The sequence below is a fragment of the Harpia harpyja genome, chromosome Z (assembly GCF_026419915.1).
Source record: "Harpia harpyja isolate bHarHar1 chromosome Z, bHarHar1 primary haplotype, whole genome shotgun sequence".
Classification (NCBI taxonomy): domain Eukaryota; kingdom Metazoa; phylum Chordata; class Aves; order Accipitriformes; family Accipitridae; genus Harpia; species Harpia harpyja.
Window position 1 is genome coordinate 2485922 of NC_068969.1, and position 23747 is coordinate 2509668.

Consider the following 23747-nt stretch of genomic DNA (forward strand, 5'->3'; position numbering starts at 1 on the left):
TCTGGAAGTACAAAGCCAGAGCTCAGATGATTACAAACAGGTAAATTTTAAAAGAGTAGAAGTATTTAATCTCAAAAAATATCAAAACTATTATAAGATGGGAAGAAGAGCAGTTTGCTTCGATAAACTCAAGAGTCACAAAATAGGTATGATCTAATATGCACAATCAAGAATTTATGCATCAAATATATGAGGCCATGTCAGGTAATGGTGAGTATGGGAACATGATTTTATGACTTTCAAAAAAAAAAACCAAACCCAAACCCAAATAAGTAGTTCTTATTTTGTATATATTATATTTATTATAAAATGTAAACATTTAACTAAAAATGTAAACATTTAACTATTTAACAGTTATCCCTTTTAAAAAAGAAAGTACGATATATTACTACTTTTCTTGTCTCAAAAAAATAAATCCGTTCAAGCTGACTCAGCTGTAAAATGGCAGGCTATAAAGCTATCAAGAAATACAGATGCTTAAACATTCTTTTAACCAAAATCTAACCAAAGAAAGTTTGTGCCACATAAGGAGTTTTAACACTTCAAATAATATGCCTGCATTATAAACACAAGGAGGAAATGTTGAACTGTGCTGAAAAATTTATCTTGGAACACAGTATAAACAATGTACCAACCATGCTATAATTCAAGTCACCTTGGTTTTCATGAACAATTTTGGCAACTGTTCTATAACCACACTGGAAGTTATTAAGAATGAATGCTTGCTACTGCATAGAATTACAGTAATCTATAAATTTATTGAGTCATTGCATAGTTACAAAATTTACTTCGAGCCCCTACCCTCTGCTCCTTCAAAGAGTGCTGCAGAAGAATCGGTAATATATTTTAGGACTCTTCTTTGTGTTTTTTTCAGTGTTTCATATGGGGTCACTGTATATGTTTATTTAGAAGTTCAGAACTTAATTTGCTTTGTAACTCCAAATCTCAAGCAGCTGCTTTGAAATATAATACAGTCTCACCACCCAAATTCCACTATGAAATGTGGAAACTGCAAGCAACCTTGCACCTGTAGCAAAGGCTCTGCAGCTCAACCCATTTGTTAGAATTGAAATTTAACTTCTCTTGTCGAACTGAGTTAGCTGAGTGAGAAGGAAACTGTGACTAAGGCCAGCATAGGGGGTCTTTTACCACATTTTGGTACTGCTTTCTAGTGACTACTAGAGCAGCACTAGTAGAGAGAGCACTAGAGAGCGTTTCCTAGCACTCTCTACTTTTCTCTGATGAGTGACTCCCAAATACAGCCAAATACAGACTGAAATTGACTCAAACCCATTTTGTTTTTCCTAATCTTTGCATGAAACAGGTGTTAACCCCAATGGAATCTGGGGATTACTCAAAGACAAGACAAGCATTTTAACATTCAAACCACTATTTACAGCTTTTGCAACTTGAGAGAACTAATGAAAGATCCCTCACATAAGCATAACAACATAATGTGACAATTCATGGTTTTTGTCTGGGAATTCTTTGTTTTAAAAGCAGTTAAAAGCTCATGATGACAAGCAGCAACAATGACAGTTAATAGAAAAAAGTTTGTAATACTCTATAGCAAGGATAATGGAATACCTGATTTATAATTCTCTTCATGGAAGTAGTACCTTTGTTTTTCCACAAAAATGAGGTCACACAATTAATTCTAAATATTAAAGACTGACATCTCTAGCAATGTTTCTTCCTAAATAATCTAAATTCCCTGAAGTGCTTTGCTCAGACACTGAAAACATAAAAAGTGCTAATTAGCACGACAGCATATGCACAATGATGTCTTATTTCCTCTTTAACATTTTTTTCCGTCCTGGTTGATCAATATCCTAAAATTCGGAGGCCTGCTTAACTCAGAGTTGCAGGCTACCAGGAACAGAAAGCCTTTGTTCCAGCCTGACAGAGAGTACTCGTACCTCTGCTCTTGCTGGAAGGTTACCATGGATCGCCAAAAACATATATCCAGACCTGAAAAGGAATAATCATGAAGCCACGCAAAAGTACATTGATTCAGAGCAATTCAAGGCAAGCTGGCCTGGTCAGTCTATGCTGGCTCAGTCACAAAGCAGGTTGTTCTCCTCCCGCACAACTACCTATGGGAAAAATTGCCTCTCATGCTCTGCCATTAAACAGTTTCATTTCACAACTTTATCATTTGAAACTACAAGGGTGGAATTTAGCAAATCTTTGTTACAAAGAACAGAATAACAAAATGTGCTGTGTCAAAATATTTTATTAGTAAAGCTGATTTTTATTAGCATCTTGACTCACTACATAATCTAAAGGAGAGTACCTATTAGAGAGCAGTTTGTTTTGTAGATAACCCAGGTCGCAGTTAAAACACAAGCAATTCCAGATCGCTGAGATACACTTATCTCAATACACATAACCGGTTTGCAGTGCAATATACAATCACACATATGCAGGTGCGTACATAAGACACGTAGCGTGATGTGTACCATTGTAAAGGCGTCTCTGGGCAGCGCAGCATCTTGCAACGGTGGAAAACCGTAGCCCTGAGCCTTGGACTGCGACTCTGGAAACAAACCACACCCCAGCTCAGACCTACATGTGAAAAGCTAACAAGGCACATCAGCTGCGCTTCCTGGATGACTTAATGGTAACTGCACCTGTTTATTTCGATGTGTCAGTAACTGTAAAACATGTATCAGAAGGAATGCATCACAAAAACATGTCACTCCAGCAAGAACGTGGACGAAGACCGGCATGTGCAGGTCCTCCGCACAGGACTGGGGCGCGGGTAGCGACTAACGGCTCGTCAGCGCCACTGGGGACAGCCGAGTCTAAGGCGCGCCTTTGCCCACACACGACGGTTTCACGTCGGTCGGACCGCGACCCGAGCAGGCCCCGCCGGCACCGGCCCACCGGGGGACCTGCGGCCTACGGCGGGCCCGGGCTCCGGCGGGAGGGCCGCAGCGAGCCGGGCGTCCCCCCGACCCAGGCCGCCGGCCGGCGAGGTCAGGCGCGGGTGCCCCAGGCGGTAGCCGAGCCTGCGCTCCGCGAACGCCCGCCAGCCCCGCCGCCGCCGCCCCGGCTGCGGGCGGGCGGGTGGGTATGCCCGGGAGGCGGCCGCCGCGGCTGGGGCGGAGAGAGAGCGGGGGCGGGCGGGAGGCGGGCCCAGCGCTAGGCCCGGCGCGGCGGGGGGCGGCGGGCGCTGCGCAGAGCCCGGCTCCCCTGGGCGGCGGAGGGCGGAAGGCCGGAGGGCGGCAGCGCCATGCCCGGCCCGGCAGCGCCGGGGGCGGCGGCGGGGCCCGGCCCCGACCCGGAGGAGAGCTACGACTTCCTCTTCAAGCTGGTGCTCATCGGGGACGCCAGCGTGGGCAAGACCTGCCTCGTACAGCGCTTCAAAACCGGGGCCTTCGCCGAGCGCCAGGGCAGCACCATCGGCGTGGACTTCACCATGAAGAGCCTGGAGATCCAGGGCAAGCGGGTGAAGGTGAGCGGAGGGAGCGGCCCCGCACCCCGGCCGCTCCGGTTGCGGGGCAGGCGGAGCGGGCGGGGAGCTGCGGCTCACCTCCCGGCCCGGCGCCGCGCAGCTCCGGGCCGGCACGGCCGCCCAGATGCCGGCGGGGCCGCTCGGCCCCGGCCCGACTGTCGGCGGAGGCGGCGGCGAGGCGGGGGCTGGCGGCGAGCGGTGCCGCCCGCCCGGAGTGCCCCGCCTGAGGGCAGCTCCCGCTGCCCGCGCCCCCGTCCCGCTGCTGACTCGTCCGTGGGCTGCCGCTGGGCTCAGCGGACGGGCTGCTCGGCGCCGGTGCCGCCTTGCCAAAGAGCTCCTGCGGGCCAGGAGGGGACCGAGCGCATCTGTTAACTTGTTTTGCTACAGCAGGATCAGCTGTGCGGCCGCAAGCCGGACTGGCTCCTCGTTAGCACCGCGTGAACGCTGGCAAAAGCCCCGTCGCCAGCCCGCGCTTCAGGACGTGCTCTACCTCCCTCGTACCGTAACTGCAGCACCCCTCTTTTCAGTCAGGCTGCTGGCGATGGGTTATTTAGAAGCCAGGAGCAACCTCAGCTGGACTGTCGTGTTGCCAGAAAGGGATGTGGAACTAGCAGATCGAGAGAGGCTGGGGGAGTGGTTGTTAAATTAAGCATATCTGAGTTATCTTAAGACACTGTTCACAGGCTGTCTCAGAAAGCGCAGCTCTTATAGTTCTTCTCAAACCAGAACACATCAACCCTAAATTTGACTTCTGCTTTTCTTATGCTGGAGAAAATGAGCTAGTCGTTAGGGTTAGAAAGAGGGTAGGACATTTACCCAGTGGAATTACCCTCAGACTGTCAGTGGCACAGATTCCCTACAACAGGCAGGGCCTCTGAGCACAGAAGCGTGATCAAACAGCAGAGAAAAAAGGGCTTAAAGCACCTGCAGTTTGTAGGGGGCTGCTGGGATAGATCCCTTTACCAGCCCCCTCTGGAGTGGAGTCGTACAACTACCCTTACTTATCCCCAGTGGGACTAAAAAGAACTTAATGCAGTCACTGCCTGGGAAAGATCACGAAACTGTAAAGTTTCTGTGGTGACACAGAAGCACAGTAATTGCAGCTGAATTTTGGTCTGTGTTTACCAAAGTAGGTGTCAAAGTCCTCTGTTGTCTTTTTCTTATAAATTAACTTTGGTGAGCAGAACATTAAGCAGAGAAAGTTGCAGAAAATGGAAGAAATGAAGGCTCGCGTTTCTTAGGAAAAGGAGGGGGATTAGAAGTTCCACATCTAGCAAAGGTGTTTATTTTCTTGGTAGTATTATACCTTTTCCTATCATGTATAGCTGGGGTTAGCAGTTGAAAAGGAAACTCAGATTTTCTGTTTGTGCTATTAGTACCTCTTCTGTGCTTTCTAGCAAGTGAGCTGTTAGAAGTAGGGTTTCTCCTTTAAGATTGGAACCTGGCTCCATTTAAATGCCAGGCACATAGGAAGTGACAAATGTGTCTGTTCCCAGTGCCAGGGGTCTCGGCCACAGACTTCAGGAGTAGGGGAGGACTAGCCCAGGAAATAACCCAACCATCCTAGGTGTGCTTTTTCATATTGCCAGTACTTACACCAGAATGTTCCTGTATTAGTAGTCAGTCTGTAACAAAACCTGTGGTGGATTATTTCTAAGAATTTTACAAAAGCAAGTAAGAAAATGCAAGGTCTTGAGGCTTTCTTTTTCTTTGGATTGTTCTGTACTTCCACTATGAAAAAAAATCAGGGATGCACAGATTGAAGAAGAGTATTTTAAGCATTACTTCGGCAAATTAATCCAACATTGTTGCTGATTTACCTTACAGACATTTTTGTTAGCTGCTGCATCAGGGACCCAGCTAGAATATGAAAACATTTGCCTGGAGTTTTTTTGTTTGGTCTGTTAAGGTGTGGGTTGTATGTGAAGTTTAAATTCCAGTCAGGCTTTTCCAGTTGGATTGAGATTTCAGAGCAGTCCATCTAATCTAGGTAGGTTTGTTCAGCATGCTAGAGGAAACAGAAAATAAGGAGGCATTTTATTATACTTTTGTGAGCTCTCTTATAAAGTAGGCAAGTAGGTGTGTGTATCTTGCACATTTTACAAATTTGGTTTTGGTGTAGGTTATAATGATTCTAGGAGGAGCACTTTAGCTATCTGAACAGATCATATCCTAACCCGTTAGTAAACAAGCCTGTGCATGTGCTCTGCGACAGATGCACTGTGCTTCTCATTGTTTCTGTCTCAGTCACGTGAGACATACTTGTTTAAAAGAGTTTCCGATAAATTGTTGATGGAGATGCCTCAAATCAAGAGATGTTCAGGACATGTTTAAAATAAGATTTGTTTGACCTTACAAAAAGGTCTTACAAAAGCATGCCAAGTGATTCTCTGTGCTGCTCCGATTTCATTATGCGTTTATGCTACTCAAGACAGTATTTTCATAAGGAATCTGAAGGCTTGTTTTCTTTTTAGCAAATGATGCAGGAATGAGAAAATTCCAATTTTTATAATGTTATGTAAGCTCATCTTCAGAAGTTCCTTCGAAACAATAGTGTGTGAAAAAAGTCCCAAGCAGCTTTTGAACACTACCTGCTCCGCATCCCCAGTGGCCTAAGCTTCGTTTTTAGTCAGGCTAAGAATAGTATTATAACACAACTGAGTGAGTATGAATTGGACACTTATTTTGAAATTGAAACAAATATTTTAGGGTTAATTGTGTTAGTGTCCCTTTCTGTTTAAAACTCAAATGTTGTCATTACAGTTACATAATGTTTCTGAAACATTTGGAGCCCAAGGATTTTAAGTCTTACTTCCTTTTGATGCCTTTTTGTTGGATAAGGGAAAAGAAGCATGTTGGGATACTAAAGGTTAAGGTTCTGCAAATAACTTTTTTTTTAACTCGTGGCTTTCCTTACATCTTAAAGCGGTATTCTTTCAAGTGTCTCGACATTTCATACACTGCTGCTTCATCAGCTACTGAAGCTGACTAAACTTCATATATAAAGAGATGTTAGTGCCTGAGAAAGGAGCTATTCATGGACAGTCCTGATAACTGCAGCTTTCTCTTTAGAAACAAAACAGTAAAGTGCTGATATCATAAGCTTCCCCAATGTGCGCTAACCGTGATTTGCAGAGGTTTACCACTTCCAGAGAGGAAGAATATGTAAGCTTGTCTGTGACATCCAGTCTTCGGTTTCTTTTCTTATTCTTTCTTTAAGATCTCCAATTGCAATTTGAGGTATTGTCCAGTGGGATTATACAAGCCAGTTGCCTCTGGGACAGGCTGTTGTGAGCCATGGGTTCTTGGAGGCGTTGGAGCTAAAAGGCAGGCCGCGTGGCACAGAGCCAGGCAGGGATTTGGCAGATCTAGCACACCGGGTTCTAATGGAACTTCAAAGTCAAAGCTACCTGTGATGACCACCTTGATTTTTATCACAAAGGCAAATTCTGATCAGCATATATCCAGAATTTCTCCCCATCAGCTTTATGAAATGTTTCCAATCTATCTTCATTTAAAAAAGAATACTCTAGTATATGCTGTTTAACAGGTTGAAATTGTGGCGTACTACTCTCTCTAAAATACTTCCTTCTTAGCTGGCTAAATCCTAGAGTACAGACTGCAGTTCCCAAAAGTTGTGGTTGTTGACTTAATGCATAGTGATTAAAGTCTTAGTGATAAAATAATTACTTGTTCTTTGAGTGATAGAAAGAATCTGGCAAGCAGAGCAAAAATGTTTTGTAACTGTTATGTCACTGTAAGAAAAGATATTTATAAAAGAGTGGAACTAAGATTTTACATAATGATAGGCAAGGACATTCCTAAGTCCAAGTCCATGAATTGTGGCTAGTAATAACAAAATTCCTTTTGTTTTGATGAATTTCCTCCTGTGAACTGATAAATTAATTGGCTATCTTTGTATCTACTTTATGCTGTCATTTCATAGTGTTTTACATATAGTGAATATTTTTTCCTTTATGCCATAGTTTTTTTTCTTACTGTATCTTTCAGAAAGCAGCAGGAGAGAAGAACATCTGAAAATAAACACATTCCTTTTATAACAAATACTTCTTTATGTACTTTTTAATTGCACTTTTTAATTTACAAGCTTTTTCAGCCCATATGATATCTAGATTCTTTGCTTTTATTCAGGCCTCATGGCTGTAATTATATTACTTTCAGAATGGCCCAAAATGTAACGTGTCGTTTTCTGGCCAAATTGCAAATAATATAAAATTATGACTTGTTAACTGTCTTGTCTCCTGATGGGTGTATTTAATAACGTTGCTAAACAAACAAACGAAGCTATTGGTTGTTACACAGAAGCAATATTCTTTGATATTTAGAGGAAAGTGTAGCACTCTGTCAACTACTTTGACACTCATAACTCAGAGCAAACAGGAATGCTGCATTCCCAGCAAAGAGGGATTCCTCATTCTCTGAAAATTTTGTAGGGAAACAATTGAATGGAGCAGTTTATCCTAACTGTTCTGTGTAGGGATATCACTTCAAATTGAAATACATTGCCATACAGATGTTAGTTTTGTTGCTTTTGGCAAAAACTGTATAGATTAAGTTGCAAGATTATTTCCGTAAGTCCTTTTAGGAGCAAGTGTTGTGATTTGCCACTGTACAGAAATGCATATTATTGTTTTTCATTTGAGATGATAGGATTTGGACACAGTTTATTAAGAATCATTTAGCATGGTCATTGCATCCACCGTTTCACTACTGGGAAATTTTATGGAAGTTGCTACCTTTTGAAGAATTCATAGCACAAAGGTGACGTTTCTATCTTTGTAAAGGAAGGTAACAGCTATAGGATGTACTTAGTTACTATTAATGCTGCTTCACAAGCAAAAGTAAACCTGAACTCCCATGATACTTTAGAAGAATCAGGAAAGTACTTAATAAATAAGGTAGGAAGTAAGGGAGAGAGAAATTTAATGTGTCTTGAGGCTATTTGTTAAGCATTAACCTTTGATAAACAATATGTTTATCAATGCAAGAAGAATCCACATCAAACCATTTGATAATACTCGTTTACTGTGCTCGTTGGTCAACCTGTCACTCACCATTTTCAACCCTTTCTATAGTTGAAGGCCTGCTTTCTTTAAGCCTAATCAGACATCCCAGAATGATCTTCCAGAGAGACCCACCATAAATTTTACCACCTTCTGTTTTCCTCCTTACATCAAGTTGAAACATTCCTTGTTTCAATTTTTTCTCTGGTGTCTCCCATCTTTCCATCATGTGCCACTGTGAAGAGCTTGGCTCAGTCATCTTGATAACCTTCTCATAGGTACTGGACAGCAGCTAATAGGTCATCTCAAATCCCTCTCCCATGCTGAATAAGCCTGTTGCCCTCAGACTCTTCTCACAGGGTGTGTACTCTGATTACCTGGCCATCTTGATGGCCCTCCACTGAACTTGCTCCAGTTCTTCAATGTCTGTCTTGTACGGGGGGCTCAAAACTGGACGCTAATTTTGCTGGAATCTAATAAGTGCCAAGTAAAGGGGAGTAATCACCTCCCTTGATCTAACTGGCTTCACTCCTGTCAGTACAGCTCAGGATGCTGCCAGGACACACTGCTGGCTCCTGTTCAGCTTGCTGTCTCCAAAGACCCCCAGGGCCTTTTCAGCACAGCTGCTCCCCAGCCAGTCAGACCCTAGCTTGCATCCTTGCAAGGGGTGAATGACCTACACTCCCTGTATACTCCTTCCCAACAGGAAAAGATGAAAAAGCAAACATGAAAAGATGTTCAAGACTTTGTCTAATGTACTTACGGAAAGCTCCAATTCTACGGTGATTATATGGAGTCATGAAAAATCTTACAGGAGTTAATAGTTGGTTTAGTGCTTTGCTATTCTGTACCAGCCAGTGCTAAGGGCTCTGCTGTCCAAAAAATTCAAAGCTAAAAGCCGATCAAAATCACCAGCTTTTGTAAGTAAATGGGCATTCAATAGTGAAACAATTAGCACAAGAAAGGTGGCTCCTTGTCTTTGTTCACTTAGGGTATTCTGTCATATTCCTTCTGAACAATGGGTATTCATTCGCTGTTCTTTATCCTGTCCTCATTTGTTACTTATTTTGTAGGTGGTTTTTCTTGGTATCCTCAGATGAATTTAACACAATTCAGCAATCCCAACTTCTGTCTTTCTTACACCAAAATTGTTGCCAAAGTAATTACAAAATCAGGAATTGCTTAAAAAGGTTACTAAGTGACAGACATGGCTTCAATCACATTATTGAGAAAGCTAAAGCACTTAAATTGAGGAAATAAATAAGAACTTTGTGTCCCATACTGTATATGTGATATGGTTATACAACACAAAAGAATATATGATTGTATCTTTTTTGTAACCTGTGGCTAGTAAAGTTCATTTAGTATTTTGATTTTAACATCTAACTTACATTGAGGGGCTTTTACATGAAATACTAATTTTTTCCAAAGAATTTGCAATTGCTATTTCTTGTCAAGATTTATGTACCTGTTAATATAGTTTAACAGAGAGACTATAAAAAATTTTTACTATAAAATGGTGGTTTTAAATTATAGTTGTGATTGGCATTTATATATAGTTGTCATGTGTCTTTTTCAAGAGAATTGTCTGAAATGTATCTGTACACCTACTGGAGAAAAAAGTGTTTACTTAGGATCAGAACTGGTATTTTTTAATGACTTTTTTTTTTATCATAGACTGATTCGTGCTATACAGAAATATTTTTCTTAAGAGTTTTCTAAAGATGCTGTCAAGGAAATTAGCTATATTTTGCCATTAGGAATACAGCTTGCTTTAAATTAGGTAATCTGGTTCATAATACTTGCATAATCTGTGTGTGTCTGTAGTGTGTGTTCCTAATGATTTAAAATAAGACAGTTGTTAAGACTTCAAACAATGTGACAGGGTAGGTTTTCAAGCTTCCAAATTGTAAGAAGCGAGTTGTTATTAGCCCCCCAAGAAGTACCTTTGCACGCTGAGCATGCTACAAGACAGACCGATTGGTGCTAGCTGAAGCTACCATCTCTGCATAGGTCTGCCAGAGGAGACTGTACAAGGACTCCTTACTCAGCTTCAGGTGAGGTTACTAGATCACACCCACCTTCAGCAACAAGTTAAAATGAAGGGGCATATTCATGATTGTTTCAAGACAACTTTGCCATTGCTCTAAAAGATGATTGCACCTTCCTCCCTGTGCAGTCTGCATGCTTTCAGTACCATGTGGCTGTGTAATTAGTGTTAACCCTTCAAGCAAAAGGAAAAACGCTGTTTTTCAGTTACATCAGTAAATTAAGGTGAATCAGATTAACTGGTGCTAGTTTCAATGCAGGGAGAGGGCAAGGATATGCAGCTGGGATGGCAAGTCTTTGATGACAGTATTGTCTTAGTTTGGCTTAAGCAAGTCATTAAACCATGCCCATATTTGACTGACTTTCCCTGAAGCAGAGAGTGAGCACTCACCTGGCTCCTTCTGCCAGCAGAAGCGATGGGAACAGTGACAAACAGGTGTGTCAGTTGGTATGTTTGCAGAGAAAGTATCTGCTTATGGGTCTAATACATACTGTAGTCTCAGCAATGAAAGCAAAACCACAACAAACTGAAGATCATGTAAAAAGCTAGATGATTCAGAGTCCTTACACAAAAGAAGAGTGACAAGTAGGGGAGCATGAACTTCAAATGCCTGAGGGAAAGAGTTTACCTGGAGGATGTGGGCTGGGAGGAAGACTGCTGTTTGAGCTCCTGAGAAGGTCAAACCTGTGGTCTTTGCTGTTCCCAGCAGGACACTCAGGGCTTCAGCAACTTTGTACATTCAGTCCTGTGAACACACAAACATAAATGCTTGAGTAAAAAACGTGGGGGGGTGCTGTGAGATCTTTCTGGTAACATTTTGAGGTTGCTCTATCACTACTGAAAAGCTGTGGAAATTGGGGAGGACCAGAGAAAGGCAAAAATTGTACTCATCCTCAGAAAGGGCAAGAAATCCTGGGAACTACAGGCTGGTCAGGCTTGGTTTGGTCCCTGGGAAAATCATGGAGCAATTCTTCCTGGAAGAATTAAGTTTTGACCCCACTTTGAGCTGGCAGTTGGATTTGTCACCTCACAAAATCTGTCCCAACCTCAATGATTATGTGATTCTATGGAATGTACTTACACAGAGGTTTTTAAAATCCCATATACAGCACAAGGCGTGAGATTGGCTTGCTCAGTCACTCTGCAGGTAAATCACTTTCATTTATACCATGTGAAAAGTGTAAGCTAAAACAATTTTTTTTTTTTATTTAAAAAGTTTATAATTCTTCTGTATGCAAAGAATCTCTCAGACCTCTCCCAAGAGTTGGGTAATCATCGTTAGCCTTGTTTTTCACTTGACCTAATCAAGCATTGAGATTTAAAACTACGTAACAAACACAAAGGTCTAATGGGGGACTTGAGTACACAGAACATCATACATAAACCTGCCATGAACTTCCTTGTGTCTAGTAATTATCTGTGGACTGTTCTAAATTATTATCTGTTCCATTAATAATCATTGCTTTGTGGTTTTCTGTTTTATGAGTCCATTACAGTCCCTTCCCCTTTTCTGAGAAAACTCTTACCAGGACTAAGAAGTACTTTTTCATTGGATTGATTCCTCTTAAGCTGTACATACATAATTTGGGATCTAAATGCTTGAGTAGCACAGGAAAGTGATCTGATCAGTACAGCCTTTTCCAAAGTGAAAGCTGCTGCTCAAACATGCAGCAGAGTCAGAAGATAAAAGCAAAATACTAATGTGCAAAAGAAATAAATGGAAAAATGATTCCATATTATTTGGCATAAAATAGCACTGGTGCATTGTGTTAAATTGTTGTCAGCTCTTTAAAATAAAGAGGTTCACGGAGAGGGGAAATAATAACTAACAGGTCCACAATATGGGAAGATTAAAAAACCCAGGAGTATTTGCTCATGTCCTGTCTCAGTTAAGAGGAGATGCAGAATATAAGGAATGGCACAAAAAGACAAGCAGTGGTCTCTCATTTATCATTTGGGGATAGGGAAGTGACAGTGCAACAGAAGGACAGAAAATATAAAATTTATAAAAGGAAATTCTTTGGTTTCATTGCTACTATATATTGAAGCCAAGAGCTTTGAAAGATTCAAAAAGGATTAGAGGTTTATATGGAGGATGAGAACATCCACAGTTACTTTAGATTAAAAGCTCCTGGAATATAAGTCATCATGTTCCAGGACATTAGACAACCTATAAACAAGAGGATTTAAAAAGAAATTTTCCCTATGAGCAGGATATTGTGTTTGTCCACTCTGAGTTACTTGGCTTCTTCCACTGGAACATGTAGTACTGGGAACTCAAACTCTGATACTAAACTCATAGTTCTTATGCTGCTGGATTTAGGCAAAAGTATGTAAGCTAAGGATTTCTTCTTCCTGCCCAGATGTAATGCCTGTTCTGCCACCTAAAAAAGGACAGGTGACTAGACTGACTAGATCTTTGACTGACTTTATTGAAACCTAGAATTGCTGGCATTTCTTTTATACATTCTTTTATACATTTTATGTATTCTATATATATTAATTGTCTCATATTTCCTTATAAAACAGCATCAGTGCTCTCAGATGATAACACCACCTCCTACTCCAGTTGTTACTGCCCCTGTAGCAGAACTGGCAAAACCACGTCAGTACCACAGACAATATGCTAGTGAAAAACCCAGCTGTAGTTTCAGTGACACACTAGCTGATGAACTGGAGTGGCTTGGCTGTAGGCTAACAGCTTGTTTTGCTAACTCTGCTAGAGAAGGTGACAAAGGGGTAGGGCTGGACACACAAGTAATAATTTCATAATCTGCCACAGAACGGTGCATCAGAGCTCACCTTCAGGAACCCAGAGTGTCTCAACCGATACAGATATAAACCTTGAGCAGCCAAGTGCAACAAGGTTCTCCAGGGTATATTATCCTTAAATCATGACCAAAGGACTGGAAAAATGTGATGCCAGAATGTATTGGGTATAAAGGAGATTTGTAACAAGGCTATTGAATCAAGTCCTATCTTTTGATTCAGGAAAGCTTGCTAGCCAGTGTCTCACTGTATGCTTTGTTTTATTTAGTTGCAGATCTGGGACACAGCTGGCCAGGAGAGGTTCAGAACTATCACGCAGAGTTATTACCGCAGCGCCAATGGAGCAATCCTAGCCTATGATATCAGCAAGAGAGGCTCTTTCCTGTCCATTCCTCGCTGGATCGAGGATGTGAGAAAGTATGCTGGTTCCAACATAGTACAATTACTGATTGGTGAGTTGAAAATATTAATACCAAGCGCTACAGGTTACTATACAATGTAATTAGTTGCAATACTTGTTTGAGATGGTTAGAAGTTTTATTTTTGGTTGAAGTTAAGGTGTATGTAATAGATCCGATTGGAAATTTTCCCTATGTTTTTTTAATTAGAAAGTGCTGATTCATCAAAACAGAAATGTTTTGCTTTGATTAGCTTCTGTTAAGAAGTAGACAGCTTTGTATCAGAAGCCAGTTTTGAATCCTTTGCATCTCACTTAATGGAGAACTGAGTACCCAAGATTTCCAGGTTCTGAGGCACAGCTGCTGTGGAGCTATTCTCATGATAAGGATCATAAGGTTTCCAGGGCCCAGAGAAGCTCCATCATATCAAGCCGACGTGTCTTGGCAAACTGGAACACCCACGTACTTCAGCAGCCAGGGGATTTCAGAAGGACTTCAGGGCAATTGGGGTTTGTCAGTCCTCTGCTAGTAGTTCTGCTTCCAAGCCCCTATGTTTCTGACTCAGATGCAGCTCTCAGGGCCTGTAGACCTGCTAATACAATATCAGTACTACTCTAGATTTCCCTAGGTACCAGCAGACTGCTGTTGTTTTCACAAAATGGTTTTAGCTTTCATTTCTAGTCCATTTTTCTTCTGTTAAGGTCTACAGCCACCGCTCTTCAGTTACTGACGTTTTCTGTTCTCTGTATGAGTCATACAGAAATACAGTTTGGAAGGGGTTTAGGAGATTATCTAATCCAACCTCCTGCTCAAAGCAACACTAATGTCAGGTTGGTCAGGGCCTTTTCAGTCAAATTTTGAAAATCTCCAAGAATGGAAATTCTGCAGCTTCTCTGGGCAACCTGAGAACCTCCTGCTAAGTATTTACTCTGACATAAATAGTCATTATAAATTACTCTGTTGTCTCTTTTTCTTCCAGGAAACAAGTCTGACCTAAGTGACCTTCGAGAGGTTCAGCTGGAAGAAGCTCAGAGCCTGGCTGAACACTATGATAATATCATCTGTGCCATAGAGACCTCTGCGAAAGACTCCAGCAATGTGGAGGAGGCTTTTGTGAAGATGGCTACAGAGCTCATGATGAGGCATGGAGGCCCTATGTTCAGTGAGAAGAATACTGACAGCATCAAGCTTGACAGCAAAGACGTTGTAGAAGGCTGGGGGTGTGGTTGCTGATATGAGCTAGGTGATATCCCTAACTTTACTGGAATTTAGATGGTGCTTCACCCTAATGCTGAGTAGCATGGTAGCCATATTTTCCTCCTCCTGTGAAACCAGCAATTTTGTAGAAGTTAGACACAATCCTGTTTGCTTTGGTGTCTTATTTTTAAAAAGGGACTCTTGAGAGGTAGTCCTAAAAGTCAATCCCTCTGAAAAACTTACTCAACATTTGTCCCCACCATTTTATTTTCTGTAACCTTCATACAAGTTATAAAAGTGGAGGAAACAACTTTGAACTGGTGATGTGGGGTGGGGAGACAGATGGTTGGGGAAAAGACTGATGCACACCCAAAGTTCTGAAGCATTTTGCATGGGACTGTTGGCAAAGGAGGTCACTTTTGGAATAGGCAATCTTGACAGTGTCTCTTTAAATCCTCAGCACTCCACCAATGACCAGAAAGTGACAGTGTCTTTGATAAAGGTATTTCAAGTGTCAGAATACCCAGCGTTTTGAATACAGGACCAAATAGCAGTCGCCTGTCCTGGGGCATATGGATTGCTAGTTAGTATTGGAACAGGCCCAGGTGGGGAAGCCTTCTCTCAGGTTTTGTTACAATTTTTTTATTGTTTTAACAAAAAACAAAATCAGCTTGAGCAATGTCACATGACTTGCTTTAAAGTAGGATTGGACCAGCGTAGTTATTTTAAATACAGCCTTGAGGAGAGGGTAGATGCATTTCATTTGTTATTGTTTGCACAGTGATAGCTCCCTTTTCCAAGTGGGTATCATTGAGTTTTTGCCCTCAGGTCTCTTAATTTCATTCCACAACTCAAGACCTGCACCACTGGAAACAGGAACTGGAGAAACCTTGAACTGACTGGTAGCCATGATCTCCTGCCATGTGCCTAATGGTCGTATACAGGGTTAATTCTGGTCATACATTTGACATTATGTTACCAGAGTGTTTATTGCTTAAGTGGCATAAGTGGATTTGGTTTTTGTTTTATTTTAAATAATCTCTTTAAATACAATCTGGGCATATAATGGGAAAGCAGACCTCAGAATAGCTGAACACTGCATGCATTGCAGCTTCTTGGTTGTAAGAAACCAGCATCTTTTTGAGTGATTCCCTCCCAACTTTGTACTCAACTTCTTCCCTCTCCCTATCACAAATTACCAATTGCTTTTCATTTCTTGAAAACACTCAGCAGGAAAAATCTTTCACTGTTGATCAAAACTCTACATTGTTTAAGTAAAATAGATTTCATAATTCAACTCTACATAGTTGTCTTTCAGATTCAGCTCTGTATTATATGTTGTAGATGCAGTTGAAGGTGGCAGCAGTCCTCTCTGGATTTACACTCTCAAGCACCTTACAAAAATGGATTTGCAAAGGGAGCAGAAGCAGGATTATTTTTAACTCTGCAGTTAAAGCAAAGGTGTTCAGAGGTGACAAGTGATTTTTGCAATCCTGATGCTCTGAAGGATCTCATTTTCAGAAAGCACCCACTTAAAGTGAAGTCACTTGTCTTTTTTCAAAATCTTGATCAGGTCAAAAAGGACCTGGATTGGTTTGCTACTAGGGCTACACCAGTTTTCAGCCATTCATCATATCCAGTATCATGAAAATCAGGAAGATTTAAGAAAGGGCTAATGGATCCTAATTTCAATACTATTCATCTTCCTTCAGAAAATATTAAACCATTCTCTGGTCTTTCTTTTTTTTTTAAAACTATGAGGTAGATAATCGAGGCGTTACATACACTTTGTAGCCTGTTTGCTTCTAATCTAAGGGGTTAGTTTTCAAGTTTTATAGCTGTAAGAGTGAAAGGGCCTTAAATTTTTCAGTTAGTATAGTTTTCACAATTCTAATGTTTTATATGGAAGAACAGGTTGAGCTGCAGTACTCAGTATTTTTGCATAGTCTTCTAGGACATTCCCAGCTGTTCTACATCCAAAGATAACAGGCAGTTAAGTGTCCAGCAGTAGCTAGACACTGAAACTGAGAATTGTCTGAACTCTAGATTTGTTAGTGATTAGCAAACCCTGTATTCCACTTTCGGGAGAAACTATGAAGACAGTCCAAGCCAATACTCAGTCCTGGTGACTGCTTTTCCTCCTGGTTAGATGGTCCTTAAGATACAGAATAGTAGCAAGCATTTGACTTTTTGTCATGACATATTATAGTTTACATCTGTAGGTCACAGTCCTGCAGTTCTGCATGCTTGAACGTGGACCCTCAGATAAGCTCAGCCTCCCACTATTTGCAGGATTAGTGCCAAATTATTTAAGCCATGCTGATAAAAATTCACATGCATTTAAGAACAGTATTGCTACTACTCAGATTGAAATCAGTAGTTTACATAGTAACTCATCTTAAAACTGGAGCAAGATGCAAAATGACCATAAATCCTGCTTCCAGTGTAGTCAGTGAATGATTGTGTTTTTACAGTAGATGGAGAACTGAGGAGTTATTGATCCATATCCTTGGTTTTGAGGTTTGTTTAGCAAACAAGTAGGATTAGACCAAGCACTATTCCTTACAGTTTGCCCCCATGTATCTCTTAAGCTAGTCTTGAAGGTTGAGACTGTCTGCAGGTTAGTCTGTTTCAGTCAGAAAACATGAAATACAGCACTTATTCACTGTGTTTTCAAATGAAGGCACCAATTCAGATGAGCAGAAAACTAAGACTATGGCTTTAAGTCAGCTTTGTCTTCTAACTCTTGGCTCTTCTATGTTATAGCAAGTGTAATACAAGTTTGCATGCCCTACCTAACTGAACAAAAGGGAACGAAGAAATAGACTGAAGACCTGGTATATTTTTTCGGGTTAGTAGCAGATATGAACAACAGTGCTTGGGCTGTCAGTAGTAAAAGACTATTTCAATTACCAAACCCTTTCTTTGTCTATTAGTAATAGCACAGTACTCACTAGGCTGATAGCTTCTTGACCAGAAATAAATTAAACAGTAAACGTAACTTAAAGGTTTTCACTCCCCTTCTGAAGACTTTTATTAAATCTGCAATTCACACACATAGCTATGTAATTCAAGTATTAGGAAGACAGTCCTGTTGTTTAATTCCATTAATCATATTGAAACCAAAAGGATACCTGGGTGAAGAGAGTGAGTAGCAATAAACCTGAAATTTATGGGTAAAAACCTCAGTTTCAAATCTTAGGTTACAAACGTGCACTAATGTACATCAAGTGAATAATTCAGTAGTGCATGATCAGAGTTCACAGCATAAACATTTGCCAAGAAACCTGTTTACTGGAAGTTGAACATTAACAAGACTATGGTGCAGTAATTGCTTTTAAGCAGATCCATGTATTTGCATTAGTATTTATCATTTATTTTTGGCAGTACCCAAAGTGTGCAAAATATTACAAAAATGCAGAAGAGGACATTGATCCCTGCCTTGTAACACTTAGGAGTGGAATGCAGAGGCAAATACTGAAATGAAATCATCAGCAGAATGTGGTTCCCAGGAGCGTGGGCATTGTTATCCTTTGTATTGATTTTGATTTAAGCTAATTTTATCTCCAGTTACTCATCCAGTCCATCATCATGGATGGAACTTGTACAAATATTTATTATTATGTAAATATAATACCAAGTAAACATCAGCCCAGAAATCTGCTAACATTTGCTTTGCAAAACAAAATTTTTAAAAAATGAAAATACTTAAGAACAGAGGAGAAGTCCTAATGATTTTATCACTCTCACATACTGGAAAGCAGGTCACTTTTGGGGGGGGTTGGGGGGGGAACTAAATGAAGCCCAGCTAATACCACATAGATTTCTAAGAACTTCATGAAGAGTGGAGCTCTTGCTCAGTTTTTTGTTTGCCTTTAAAGAAGATCATATTTACCTCAAGAATAGAGCTGATCATCATGTGCAATATACCTGCGTTACTGCAGTAGTACATTACAGTATGTATACACTCACACAGTAGCACCCTTAACATTAAAGCCTTTCCTTGATTTGCCCCAGTATATATTGTCCCACTAAGATTTACACCTCCATTATTTAATCTCATAGTCCCAGCCAGTTGACCATTTGAATGTCTTTTGCCGTCTCATGCCAATCCTGAGGGAACTGGGAGGTAATAACATTATTAGTTTCTCTTTATGGGATTGTTTTACTTAATGTTATAATGAGAGTCTCTTTAAATCAAGATGAATTTGTATGTTATTTCATTAATAGAAATTGCTTTATCTTTACCTATCTTGCTTCCAAAACATTTATATATTGACAGACCACTGAAGTTTACCCTATTGCATTATTTTGGGTAAACAGTGTGCTGGAGGAAAATGAAGTGAGAACAATACATGCTTTGTGAAACTGAAAAATAAATTTACTCTCCTTTTGGTATCTTCCAACCTTGGAGAGAGCTCAGTTTAACCCTTGTCAGTCATTCTCTGGGGAGACTTCACAGAAACAAACCAGGTTATGGGCAGAGTGTGCAACCAGTAAACAGGGAAAATCCAAGGAAGTTGGAGCGAGTGTGTACTCTTTTGTGAAGAGGTAGTTCTCACATGACTTGCTTTGCCCCAGTAGCTGATGATGACCACGTAGCTTGGATTTTGACCCTTGTGGTACAAGAAGTGAGGCAATTAAAGAGCAACAGATCTGAGGGCATGTGTAGTTCTTGGTGGAATTGAAAGGAAATGAATCCCGAAGTTGAGGGTAATCACCATAACCACTTCATCATCCTTTCTCAAATGATACTAGGTTGTTTCATCAACTAAAAGGCAGTCTAGATTTACACATTTGGCAATAAAAGATGCTACATTGTTAATGTAGATTAATGGTTACATTTTATTACAGTTGCATGAAGTATAGTGACTTCAGAGTCACAGAGCAGAGTGCTTTATAATTGGGCTGTTCTCAGATTTGATAATCCTTTTCCATGCTGTAAGAGGAGATGCATAGATTTGGGAAATACTGTCTCAGTTTTATTTTTGTAGTATCTTTTGGTGCTGATCATCCCACTGAGATTCCAGTTAGAGAACCAGCCTCCTGGGTATCTTAGTTTTTACTGGCCAGGTAATGTTGGATTTCTTTTAACTCTATTGAATCAGGTTATAGAGCTATTCGAAGCAGCAAAAAATCTCAGATGGAAGCATTTAATTGCAGTCCTCACTGTGTACTTTAGAAAAAAAATCCAAACTAATCCGCAGCTAGATGTTCTGATTTCCAGCACAAGTTTAGCCCTCTGCATCTTTTTTATAGTTTCATTTTAGTTTACTTGGAAAAGAGCAGGGATACAAAATCAAAACAAACTAACCAACCCAAATGTATATTTGCTGTCCATGGAATTGTTGCCACAGGTTAGATATAAATAGCCAGCATGCTCTCCTATCCTGACCTTAGATAGCATTTTTTTAATATGACTGAAAAATGTTAAAATGCACTTTAAAAATAGTTCTTTGAAGCACAAAAGGGTTGTGATTTTTTTTCCACTGTGTTGTTTTTAACAAGGGTTTCTATTACTTGAATACTGTTAAAGGCAGTTACCTGTATTACATTCATAACTTTAGGCATCACTGAAGACAGACTATGTCAACAATTGTCTTGTTTTTCCATACGAGTCAGCGGCCAGTGGAAAACAAAGGAACAGAGTCACTTCACAAGAATGAGAAAAGTGAAGCCTGAGTAATAGTCAGGCAAGATTTTCTATTTAGTCCGATTAAATGTGTAAGGTTTAATCAATGCTTACTCAGTTCAAAGAAAATACTTTCCTTCCCAAAGGTAAAATAATGCACTACACAAATAGTTATGGGGTTTGCTGTTTGCTTTTTGTACAACAGAAATTTGACTGCTGTCTATACTGAAGAGTGGACTGCTAAACTAGTTAAGTGTATGGTAACAGCATAGTTTAACATTTGGAGAGCTGTTAAGTTGGCTTAAAGCTGTATTTAGAACCTATTCCTTCCATTATGAGATAAAAAGTATGTCTGTCTCCCCTGGGACACCATTTGAAAACCTTTACAAGGTCCAAAATCATACGTTGATAAAAATTTATTGAGGCTCTCTTTATCACTAAAAAAGTCACTTTCCATGTTTCTTTTGCAAGCTATTTTTAGACTTCAGTTGAATTATTTCCAATTCAATTACCCAACTGAACTGACACTGATTTCTGCTTGCTTTCAACCTCAAATTTAACAGAAAACTGAGGATTAATCTTCCTGTCACAAAGCACTGAAGGGCCACCAGATAGACTATAACCAAGAGGGTTTTGCACATGTACAGCTATCAATCTCCTGCTCCTGTGACAGTTACTTAATATCTGTAATGTGTGTATATAATACACTGTACTTTGAAATCAATCAAGTCCAGCTTTGCGATCATTCATCTGACTAGGTAGTGTAGGTCAAGGTAAGATATTTGGTAGGCACAGCAGCTTCACAAAGCTGCTTCTGTTTAACCATTTCTGTCTAAGACTTACCTAGCCCATTCAAAATTTGCTATTACAGCTAAATTACTACAAGTGAACTACTTTCCTTTAGTCATAAACGTAACATTAAAAAAAATCCTACATTTATATCTTTTAATTTTAAAGCCTAGACTACAATACTAAGAACAGTAGTCACCTATTTTAAGCTTTCATAAGAACGTACACCCTATCATTAACTACTCTACTACTAGGAGTTTAAACCTTAATTACCCCATGAACTCACTCAGACATCTTAAAGTACACACTATTCAGATGTAACAGCTAGCTAAAAGGATCCAAGTTTCTGTAAATTTTAGCTTAGAGAAAAAGTACCTTATATATGACCAAAATTGTGGCAAGCTAGCAGTTACAATTTCTAATTGTTCAATCAATTAAAAAAACAAAACCAAACCAAAACCAAAACAAACCCCAAAACTTACAGCACAAAGATTATCTTCTCCAAATAAAAGCAGAGGAAAACATTAAATGGAAGACTGAGAAATTGTCTTTTTAAGGCACCTGACCAATGCAATCTGTATACTTCCGAAAGCCAGTCTTTTTTCAGTAACCACTAAGTAACAGCCTATTAATTACACTGCACTGTGCTGTAGAACATGTGACGATCAACACCTATTTTTTCTGCAATAAATTCTATGAGCAAGAGGGAGTGATTTTGGGTATCATCTAAACTATTGTATGTGAAAACAAGGGTATGAAAGATTGTCATTTGAACATGGCATGCAAACTTGTCTTGACAATTTGAAGGTACTTTTGAAAAGTGAGTTAAGAGCTGAATTTTCAGAGACATTAAAGCTGCAGACAGATGCCTACCAATGTCTTCAAAAGCATCTAGTTACCATTGCAAAAAGGCACAAAAACTTGTATGCAACTGGTTTTGCACTAAAGGGAAATAGTTATTAAAAAAAACCAAACCAACAACATTAATGTGAGAGGCAGAGCATCCTGATTATTCTGTATTTTTCATGTTCATTCCCTACTTCAATGCTGTGCGTAAGCAAGCATTTTTCCCTTTATAAATGGTATTAAAATAGATTATTCTAAGTGTGAAAAGTAGTTTGATACTTTACAAAATAAAATGCTATATACATTTTTTTTAAGAGAGTGGTAATATTGATGAGGTGAATAACTTTGCTAATACAGTTTGGTGGTGTAATATAAGGGATTCACCAAATAGAGGTAGGTGTTGGAATGGTGCTACATATACATACCATTTCATAACCAGGGGAAGCCAACAGATGAGATCACACACTGTCCTGCTTGCCAGACATAAAGTAGATACAGACATATACTGACCAGAAGGTGAATTTAGTTATTTGTAACAGTTTTTTAAAGATTTCTATTTTATAAGTCTGTAAGGAGAAATGCTAAGATTTTTGATAGTCAGATATGCTCAGTGCTGTCAACCAGCTTTTCCCTCTTTTGTGCCTCGCTCACTGATATCTGACAGATATAAAACCCACAACTCCAGAGACTAGATAGCATTCAAGTGAGTCTGGCTCACACACCTGTTGGGGAGAAAATAAAAATCTCTAATTCATATTGAATTCATTCACTGCATTCCAAAATTATTTGAGGGGTTTGAATGATAACAGTGTTAAAAATATTCTGCATTTTCTAGGACAAATCTGTTGGTGTCTTCAAGGTTTCTTCAAGAGATGCAGGCTGTACATTTCTAATCATCAGTAACTACTTTGCTTTTAAACTTTCTTATCACAATACTGACTAGATCATTTGGAATATGAGGAGACAAGGGAGCAAGCTTGCATACTACGGTAATTTTTTATACTTTACCTTCATCTATTTATGAATTTATTATGAAAAATATTTTTAAACATATGAAACCTGCTTTTTGTTGTGAATTTTAGCAAAGTAGTGGATACATTGTACTGTGTTATCATTAAAAAGGTTTAATTAAATTAAACATTTGGCAATTAATATCTTTTGTTGTTATTTTATGCATGTACCTTGCTGTGGTTTATTATCAGAAACAAAATCAAGTTTTAAGAAATTATGTGTCCTACTCCACAGTGCTGTATGGTCTTCTACTTTTACACAAGATACCATCTAATGTACTCTACTGAACAAACAGTGCTTAACTCTCTTCCTCTTATGCTTACAACTGCCCATCACTTACGTAAATGGATGCACATTAAATTGTTTCAAGTTAGTAAGCTCTCCAACATAACGGGCTAGAAGATTAAGAATGAAAACCGAAGTCCTCAATGTTGGACAAGTGCAAATAACTTTTTCAGTGCTTACAATTAAGTGTAAACAATGTAGTTACAACTGTACCTTCCCAAAGGAACATTTAGATCCTGGATTTTATTTAATTGCTCTAAATTAAAGAAAGCAACACCCCTTTCTT

The 23747-nt window shown here is 39.8% G+C and overlaps 1 protein-coding gene and 1 long non-coding RNA gene across 3 annotated transcripts; one reads left to right on the forward strand and one right to left on the reverse strand.

The window, feature by feature from the left end:
• Nucleotides 1-2218: 2218 nt before the first annotated feature.
• Nucleotides 2219-3054, reverse strand: LOC128136723 (uncharacterized). Its single transcript, XR_008233454.1, has 2 exons — nucleotides 2634-3054; nucleotides 2219-2539 (listed from the first exon to the last, which is right to left on the reverse strand). It is a non-coding gene; the product is annotated as an uncharacterized LOC128136723 (long non-coding RNA).
• Nucleotides 3055-3146: 92 nt separating this feature from the next.
• RAB43 (RAB43, member RAS oncogene family) lies at nucleotides 3147-23313 on the forward strand. Of its 2 annotated transcripts, none has more exons than XM_052776692.1 (3): nucleotides 3147-3460; nucleotides 13572-13755; nucleotides 14681-23313. In XM_052776692.1, the coding sequence occupies exons 1-3, from the start codon at nucleotides 3239-3241 to the stop codon at nucleotides 14932-14934; spliced, it is 660 nt and encodes a 219-aa protein (XP_052632652.1). In that variant the 5' UTR covers nucleotides 3147-3238; the 3' UTR covers nucleotides 14935-23313. The 2 variants fall into 2 exon arrangements, with proteins under 2 accessions (XP_052632652.1, XP_052632653.1); XM_052776693.1 differs by having other exon boundaries at nucleotides 13578-13755.
• The last annotated feature ends 434 nt before the right edge of the window (nucleotides 23314-23747 follow it).